Source organism: Vigna radiata, unplaced genomic scaffold (assembly GCF_000741045.1).
Source record: "Vigna radiata var. radiata cultivar VC1973A unplaced genomic scaffold, Vradiata_ver6 scaffold_289, whole genome shotgun sequence".
NCBI lineage: Eukaryota > Viridiplantae > Streptophyta > Magnoliopsida > Fabales > Fabaceae > Vigna > Vigna radiata.
Window position 1 is genome coordinate 244153 of NW_014542227.1, and position 9603 is coordinate 253755.

Consider the following 9603-nt stretch of genomic DNA (forward strand, 5'->3'; position numbering starts at 1 on the left):
AATGTGTTCACCTGGTTTCAATTTAATTAGTTTTATACTTGTACAGATTTCATTTAAGAAATAACCACATATCTCTTCAGACATTACCATGTACTGCACCAAAAGAAATTTGAATATTTGAATGGAGTTATATTATTGGTCAAAATTTATTAGTGAAATTTAGAACACCACTAACTGTAACTAAATGTGGGGTTAGTTGGATTGAATTAAATTACTTCCACTATTGTACAAAACCCCTGTCTGAAATAACCAAAAAAGTGTTTCAGACATAACCACATACTGCAGCAAAGAAATATTGTCATTGAATTCAATATTAGGATTTCCTTTGGTGGACCAATTATTGGACCAAAAAGTGCGATTACTTGGATTTAATTAAATAACTTTTATCTCTTCACACGTAACCCCTTAGTCAAACATTTAAATGAAATGATTCATTGAAAGGACTATTTATAACGTCGCATAACACTCAAAACACAACATACATTGAACTTCCACTTAATGCAGGAACACATTCAACAACCGTAGTTCAATACATAACGAAGCATAATATTGAGAAATTACAACAAAGATAAAATTAACAACGAAATTAGATAAAGCATAATATTCAGAACTTACAACAAAGATAAAATTAACAACGAAATTACATAAACACGAAAGTTGGAATGTTCTTCCACTTTTAATCGTGGTTGTTTGGTGCACTGCCTTCAGGGTGGTCGGTCTGAACAGGAGGAGTCAATTTGCTAAGGATGTCATCAATGGAACGTTTTGGAAGTTTGTTGATGATAATTGGTGGTGATAGACTTACTAGTTCATCAGTTGGGGGACAAATATCAGGTGGAAAAACCTGCACATATACGGAGTATCATTCAAAGTCATTACCAAATTCAACATAATAATAACATCTCAATAGAAAAGGGTTATGAAGTTTACCTTAACAATGTTCCTTAGAATTATGTTAAGATAGTATGTTCCTCGCATTGGGGGAGAAAATTGCGACCTGCTAAAACATTGTTGGTTAACTCCATATATTGTTGTCAAAAAGCAAGGTAAAAAATGTTGTCTACATCAATAACTGCATACTTACATCCTGTATGATTATCACACTTCCAACTTTTAAATGTGGCCCTATATCAGCATGAGCAATGGCCTTGTGGTGAACACTTGCTTTTACAGTACCTATTGGATCCTGAGAAAATGTTCAATTAAAATAACAAAATTTCATTATTGGACTTAACTTATGGTTATATTTCAGTCAACACAGTTACAACATACATAAACTAACCCTTATTGTTAGTTTCATGTCACCCAATCCATTATGTTCACAAGCTTTAACAACACATCGCAACAACGACACCTTACAAGTTCCTTTCAAAGAATCAAGGGTTGAGATATGCTCAACCTCAAATTTCACCAACAATCCTGAAAATTAAATTATTAATCCTTTAATGTTGCTGAAATTAGGATATATGTATGTCTATGAACATTATTTGCAGATGACTTTACTCACCATGGATATCAATGAATTTGTCAGCCCAAAGCCAAGCATTGGATGTGAAGTCGCGTTCATAACTAGCTTTTGCTATGTCACTTAAAAATTCTTGTGTGGGAATGTTTTCATTCAGCTACCTGTTAAGCATAGCTGCCTCAACCACACTAGCAGGGCCCGAATGCCATGTTTGTTGGAATCGCAACGGCGAATAAAACTATGAACATCACTGTCATCAATATCTAGTTGATCCCAAGCGTCCATTCTTTGATGTTGTTGTTAACAAAAACATAAAATGCAGTGGAAGTCAACGTCAACAAACTTATATGATGTAACCTAACAATGTAACCCAACCCTTCTGCATTCATGCAACTTAGAAAAAGAAAAGGTTGGTATTGTTTTAAGCGATGGAAGGAAAAGATTTAACATACCTTAAATGAAGAGATCGAAGTGCTTTCCTCGGTGTTGTTCTTCCTTAAAACTAAGAACGAAGAGGAAGGGAACATAAAGTAAGGTAATCCATTATTTACTTACCAAGCAGAAGATGGGGGAAGGAAATGAAAGATGTAACAGTGCCCATACCTCTGGAGACCAATGATCGTTGGACGTAAGTATTAGGGCTACCCATACCACCCCATCTTATAATATCACTCATATGTATTGACATAAATGCCCCTATCAAGCATTAATTGTGATTGCTTGGGGTAGAAGTCATGAATGACAACTCCATTAAATGCTTCTGGAAAATTGTAAAGGCAAAAACATTTTTCCAAGTTTGGACTACAAAGGTAGCAGCTGGATATCATTTTCATTTTGAATGAAGTATTAATTGCACCAACTAAACCCTAATATTGGTAGAAGAAGGAATGAGTAAATGCAATGGGCTAAGGAATTTATTGACGTCCATCTCTCACAACCACCATTGATCTTCTATTAAAGAGGTTAGTAATACTGAAATTTATTAAAGAAACTCTTGTCTTGTCTTCTCACAGAACGTAGTTGAAGTCATTTAATGGTGGCATGTATATTGTCGTCTTCATTCTTTTTTTGGTGTTCTGAATCCTAGTGTTGCATTTTTTTGATGTCACATTATACTTTTGATAGTGGTCATATGACAATGAAATTAAAAATAAATGGTGCAGTAACTGGTTATTTATAATTTTCTAACTGGTTATTTGCTAAAGTGGTTATGAACATATTTTAAATATATTACGTTCATAGAGAACGAAGATATTATTTGGTGCACTAAGAAGTAGTTATTTTTATATTGTATTATTATGCGAAAAACAGGGACATGGGACTATATAAAAGTCTTTGTCTTATATGAAATGTCTTTGACAGGATTTAAGATTGCAGTAAGTGGTTATGTGTTCTTTAGTAAGTGGTTATGTGTTCAGTTAGTATTGGACTACAACATTATTGTCCTCCACTCAGAAGAAATTGCTGTTTTATTAATTTTTTTGTAGGAAAACCAGGGACATGGACCATATCAATACATCTTTGGATGATATAGAATTAGATGAAGAACATGACGAAGCTGTTGAAGAATTAAATGACAACCATGTTCAACCTAACTCAATCCTCCCAACAGTTGGAATGGTTTTTGACAGTGTTAACCAAGTCAAGTCATTTTATAGACAATATGCAATATCAAAGGGTTTTGGAATTCGAACAAGGAGTTCAAGGAAGAACAGCAAAAATGAATTATGTTACTTCATGATGGTGTGTTCTAGGGCTGGAAAATATGTCCCCTTGAATCATAATGAAAAGATTGGACGTCTAACACTGGCTAATGATTGTGCAGCTAGGATGATTGTATCAAAAAGAGATGACAAGTGGTACATTTCAGCATTTGATGACGTACATAGTCATGATCTTAGTCCAACAAAGTCAAGGTTGTTTAGAGGCAATAAAAGGATGAATCTGAACGTCAAAAGAACACTAGACTTAAATGCTGAAGCAGGAGTTAGGATGAACAAGAGTTATCGATCCTTGGTTTGTGCTACAGGAGGTTATGAGCACATGGAGTTTGTCGAACAAGATGCAAGAAATTATGTCGCCAAACAAAAAAGAGCATTATCAAAAGATGGTGATGCCAAGGCACTCTTAAACCATTTCTCTTCCATGAGAGAAATTCATAAGGATTTTTTTTTCGACATTGATGTTGATGACGATAACCGCATACTTAATGTGTTTTGGGCTGATGCACGAAGTAGGGCAGCTTGTGAGTATTTTGGTGATGTCATATCTTTTGACACAACATACTTAACCAATAAGTATGACATGTCGTTTGCTCCTTTTGTTGGTCTCAACCACCACGGCTAATCAATACTGTTAGGGTGTGGTTTGTTATGCTCACAGGACACAGATTCATTTGTTTGGCTATTTAATTCATGGCTTCGTTGCATGTCCAATAGAGCACCCCAAGGAATTATTACGGATCAATTCAAAGCAATGAAGAAAGCAATTGAACTCGTGTTTCCTAACACTCGTCATAGATGGTGCTTGTGGCATATAATGAAAAAAATACCTGAGAAGTTACAAGGGTATGCCGATTACAAAGATATCAAAAGAGAACTTAAGCAAGTTTTGTACAATTCTAATTCGGTTCACAGTTTTGTTTACGGGTGGGAAAAAATGATAACAATATTTTCACTACAAACAAATGAATGGTTGTATTCACTTTATGAAGAACAAAGCAGGTGGGTTCCTTGTTACCTGAGAAACACTTTTTGGGGTGGCATGTCAACAACTCAAAGAAGCGAGAGTATGAATGCATTTTTTGATGGATATATTAACTCCCAAACTACTCTTCAAGAATTTGTTAAACAATATGACAATGCACTACAACACAAGATAGAGAAAGAAACCCAAGCTGACTTCACCTCGTTAAACACAACTCTTCCATGCGGGTCACAATCACTCATAGAGCGACAGTTCCAAAGGCATTACACACATGCTAAGTTTGCTGAGATACAGTCCGAATTTAGAGGTAAAATTAATTGTTTTGTTGATGGTGTTGTTGTTCAGGATAACTCATCACTTTACAGAGTAACAGAGGACTCCATTCATAACGATTCAAGGGAAGAGAGGGTATTCATTGTTACATTTGAAAGAGAGACCGTAACTGTCAATTGCAGTTGTTTGCTTTTTGAGTTTAGGGGCATTATTTGTAGTCATTGTGTGTGTGTGCTGGCCCAAGAGCGAGTAACAGAGCTCCCTTCTAAGTACATACTCACAAGATGGTGTAAAAATGTCCATAGAAAGCACACGTATATTAGAGCTACACACAGCAACAGAGAAAAGGATCCTCATATTCAACGGTATGATCACTTATGCAAGACTTTTGGAGATATTGCTGAGATTGCATGTGAGTCAATAAGCATGACAGAATTATTGCTTCACAACCTTAAATCATTTGTGAACGACCATGGCCTACAAATTACACCTTCACCAAACCTCAACAACAATACTAACCAACAACAAGACGACTTCCATGACAATAACATAGGTGATGATGTACACACAAATACAAACAATGTTAGCATCGAAAGCCCTAAAGTTGTCAAGCGCAAGGGTCGACCAAGGACAAAGAGGTTGAAATCCACATGTGAAAGAGTAACAAGGAAGACAAAATCAAAAAAACAAACTACTCGATCATCTTTTCCTATTGCTGTAAGTTATTATATTTTTTATTATTTTCCTAAATCATTTCCATTAAAGATTTGGCGCTGTTATAACTTTATAAGAAATGCTATTTAAACTTACTTCAAACCAACAACTGATGAAGGACACAATGATGGATGGACCAAATGCAACATTAACCAATAACATTGATGGGACACTACACACATATTACACAAGAGCCAACTCAATTGAACCGGTAATATTAATTTCTAATTCCATACTTTAGTCATTTCCCATTTACTTCGGCTTCAGTAGATGTAAATGACATGCATTTAATGTTGTGTCATGCAGGTATCAAGTGTGCAATCCCCTGGGTTCATGTCACTGCTTGCATCATTACACAACGAGGTGCAAAACACGCAATCGTCCACAACAAACATGGAAAATGATTTTGCACAACAAGACAATGTTTTTGTATAACAAATATCGAAATGACATTGAACTTCTTTAAGTTGTTTGTAATGGCATGTTTTGGGTGAAGAAGTGCTGATGACTTGAATTCTATGTGGTTAGTTGTGGACTGCGTTTTGTATAAGGTGAAAAATGTTGATTTCAATCCCACTTACCACATATCACTTGTTCCAGTAAGTGGTTATATCCTCATCTTTATGTGGTTATATTGGAAATTTGTTTTGTACAACAATAAATTTGTTGAAATCAATCCCAATTACCACACATCTGTTGGCAAAGGAAGTGGTTATGTCTTCAACATTATGTGGTTAGTTTAGGATTGTGTTTTGTACAAAAAAAAAAGGTTCAATTCAACCCATTTACCACATATCTATAACTAAAGTAAGTGGTTATGCTCTCAACTATAAGGGGTTATTTTCAAACATTGTTTTGAACCACAATAAAAGTGTTGAATTCAAACCCAATTACCACACTTCTGTTGGTGCAGTAAGTGGTTATCTCTTCAACATTATGTGGTTAGTTGTGGACTGCGTTATGTACAAAAAGAAAGGTGTTCATTTCAACCCCATTTACCACTTGTGGATAAAAATTAATAGGTGTAATTACTTTAGAATAAAATGTGATTGAGTAAATATAATTATAATTAAATTTTGAATTATAAAAAAATAATAATATTATTGATTAATTACTTTTGTAATTATAACTTTTATTAGTATTTTATTTAAATATTGAACTATTTTTTCCAGTAATATCATTTTTAAATATTTTATACTTATTTATATTAATTAAATATTTATTTTATTATAATTATTAATTTTATTATAATTATTAGTTATCTAAAAAAAGGGTTGTAAATTTAAAAAGAATAAAAAACGAATTCGTAATTGCGTCATTTATCCCATGTAATCACTTCAACTTAAGGAGAGATAGAATCTGACATTTTTTTAAATTTTTGTTGATAAAAAACTTATCATTATCTTTATCAAACATAGTCATTATTATTCATGATTTTATAACAAAAACACCAGTAAATAAGGGTTGATGAAACATCACCCTACCGTTTGCATTTTGCATTTTCGCATTCAAATCACTGTCACTCTAAAATGTAATGAAATCTTTGTAATAGTTATGACTTTGTTTTAACAGCATATTTCTAATTTCAATTTAATTTCTTATCTTATCTATTTGCATTATGAACGATTTTAAAAGGAACAATCGTCCATACATCGAAAATCATATAACCTCGTTTAATTTTCCCAATGGGAATATACTGCAAAAATGACTCACCTCATCCATTACTATTGCTGCTAAAAGAACAAGGGTATTAAACAGGAAAGGTCTGATGAGTTGCAGAACTTGGGGGATCTCGAAGTCTTTAGCTTTTCCATGCAGCTGATGCAATGTATGCATTTTTGCCACACAACAATCTGATCTCTCTCAGCAGCATCAGAGCAGCATCATAAATCTACCTTAGTGCCACTTGACTGTAATCAGGTTAAAAAGAATCTAAAATAAATATTAATTTCAAGATTATATTCATTACAGGTTTGAGGTTTAGCAGCTTTCGCAGATCAACTGGCATGCCAAACAAATCACAATTCACAGACAAAATTCTTATATACTAAACATAATCTACATTATATGTACAGTAAATCATGACCATTTCAACAATCACCAGCCTCCCATTAATAACAATAAAATGAGTCGTTGAGCATACTGAAGGCATGAATACTAAACAAACCATGACATTTTCCCTCTTTCTTAAAGTTTTGATTTTTTAACAACTTAAGGGCTTGCAAACTAACAAAATTCTATATTTTAACAGTGGAAAATACAAAGACAAACGAAATTTATCAAAGAAATTTCCCTCTGAGAAATGCAAAAGAAAGAGCAAACCCCAACTTAAATGGATATCACAAACGATGTAAAGAAATTGAAAGAAAATGCATATCAAACAACATAACTTCAATATGATTTAGCTGCCTTATCAATACAATAGTAGACAAACCCATGAAAGCCCTTCACATTACTTAATTGGTACAAATTTTAGTTTGTCAAGCAGTCAGTCTTTAGTGATGATTGACATATCAAAAGATTCTATTCAAGGAAACAAATTTAGAAACCTTGTTATATGCTCCAATAAATAAGATGGAAATAACAATCTGAAATGGTACTCTTGTTTATTAACTCAGGACATCAAAATGCTTACATTACAAGTTGTAAAAGCAGTAGTAATTTAAAACATAACACATTTTCTTTGTCCAAATTTATTTTACGATATGTTATAGAGGGGCATTGGTTAAAATCTTGGAATAGCCTCCTGACTCCCATTAGGCTGCTGCCCTTTATAAAATAACCATACCAGCAGTGTAAGCTAAATGTATATGACTTGTTTGTGCCAAAACTAGTAATATATATGACTTGCCTAAATATATATATATATATATATATATATATATATATATATATATATATATGACTTATCACACGGGTATTGAACAAGGTTTCAACAAGTATAGAGTAAATGTCTCAGTTATCAGCAAGGATAATATTTGACAAATAACAGACAAGATCCCACACTCGTTCCGCTTTTTAAATAAAAGACAAATACAATCAAATTGCTCCGTTGTCCAGCTTTGTCATCAAGCTTAAGGCAAATATGGCAACTTAAAACCTATATCTCCTAAAACCAACCATAGTCCAATTTCAGTGATCATAACTAGAGACAATACCAATTTTTTGATCAAATGCCACCTAAACCCTAGGTTTCTTAACATACAAGACAAATCAACATCACCAAAAGAAGAGATACACAAAATAAAAGTAAACAACTTCATATTCGATGATAATTGGAGAAAACAAAGAAAGAATTTGAAGAAGCACATACCCTAGCAGGAGCAGCACAGAGAAGGGGCTTGGAGCACTGGTCAAGTGAGTTTGTTATCCTCATGACTGTTTTGGGTTCAACAATCTGCACTGTAGTGTTTTAATTTGTGCTACAATGATACGTTTTTCAAATTCCTTGTTTTGAACAACTGACTAACAATTGAAAATGGTTCATAAATTGAAGAACTCAATAACAACCGAACTCTATTCATTACAAAATACTAAAACTTAACATCATTCAAAGTTATATTTTTGTTTCCTAACATGACATTTGCAATACCTAGACAATGAAATTCATCAACTATTCTATGCACCTACGGGTTTTCCTATCTAATCTTGTCCAAGGGGTTTTCAAACATACACTTTTCACACGCTTCCTAGGTTTACCTTTTAAACGCGTGTACATGTCAGATTTTGTAATATCCATCTCTTCACCACCTTTTTCAATTTCAGGTTTCCCAACAACACCAGAGAATATGTCTACACTCTTCTCTGATTTCGACTTCCGACCATCATCATCCTCCAAGACAAAACCGTTCTTTGAGTTTGACTTTCCAACACCGTAAACGACTATCTGATTACATTTCTGTAAACTTCTGCTCCCAAAAATCATCAACTAACATGTAATCTTCCTTTGAATTTGAGTTTCCACCTTGTACACCTGATAAGTCATCACCTTTCTCTCCTTGTGACTTCTTAAATGGACTTGTGGCATCAGACCCCTTTCGTTGCATCTTCTTTGAATGACAAATTTTTAGCTTGTGTACAACTTCCTCAAGAAGTGCAACAGAAACCTCTTGCTGAACAATAATAGAACGCAAGGCCTCATTTTCTGCAACAATGTGAGCATACGATGGCCTACTCAAGTTGTCTTTCGAACTACCATTCTGATGAGAATGTAAAGCTTCCTTAACTATTTCAACATCCATCTCTTCTTTGCTTACATACACCTCAGTAATGACCTACACAAAAAATAAAACAATAACCACAAAAATGATATCAAAACTAATATAAATTAAATAACAAGTAATTACTATAACGTATTTTAGTCTCACTTCATTAGAGGAAAATGATTTTTCAACTTCTGCTTCACCGACTTTAACTTGCATCCAATGAAGGATTCTAGGTATGCA

At 33.7% G+C, this 9603-nt stretch overlaps 2 protein-coding genes across 2 annotated transcripts; both read left to right on the forward strand.

Moving 5' to 3' along the window:
• Window positions 1–2965: 2965 nt before the first annotated feature.
• LOC106779510 (protein FAR1-RELATED SEQUENCE 5-like) lies at window positions 2966–3811 on the forward strand. The gene has a single exon (XM_014667624.1). The coding sequence runs from the start codon at window positions 2966–2968 to the stop codon at window positions 3809–3811; it is 846 nt and encodes a 281-aa protein (XP_014523110.1).
• Window positions 3812–3940: 129 nt separating this feature from the next.
• On the forward strand, window positions 3941–5593 carry LOC106779511 (protein FAR-RED IMPAIRED RESPONSE 1-like). Its single transcript, XM_014667625.1, has 3 exons — window positions 3941–5161; window positions 5277–5369; window positions 5465–5593. Exons 1-3 carry the CDS (start codon window positions 3941–3943, stop codon window positions 5591–5593), a joined length of 1443 nt encoding a protein of 480 aa, XP_014523111.1.
• The last annotated feature ends 4010 nt before the right edge of the window (window positions 5594–9603 follow it).

Excerpts from the sequence above, each read along its gene's own strand:
- LOC106779510 (XM_014667624.1), top strand. The coding sequence starts at position 2,966 with ATGGACCATATCAATACATCTTTGGATGATATAGAATTAGATGAAGAA.
- LOC106779511 (XM_014667625.1), top strand. The coding sequence starts at position 3,941 with ATGAAGAAAGCAATTGAACTCGTGTTTCCTAACACTCGTCATAGATGG. Across the intron at positions 5,162-5,276 it reads GATCATCTTTTCCTATTGCT|GACACAATGATGGATGGACC; the intron begins GTAAGTTATTAT and ends CAACTGATGAAG. Across the intron at positions 5,370-5,464 it reads GAGCCAACTCAATTGAACCG|GTATCAAGTGTGCAATCCCC; the intron begins GTAATATTAATT and ends TGTGTCATGCAG.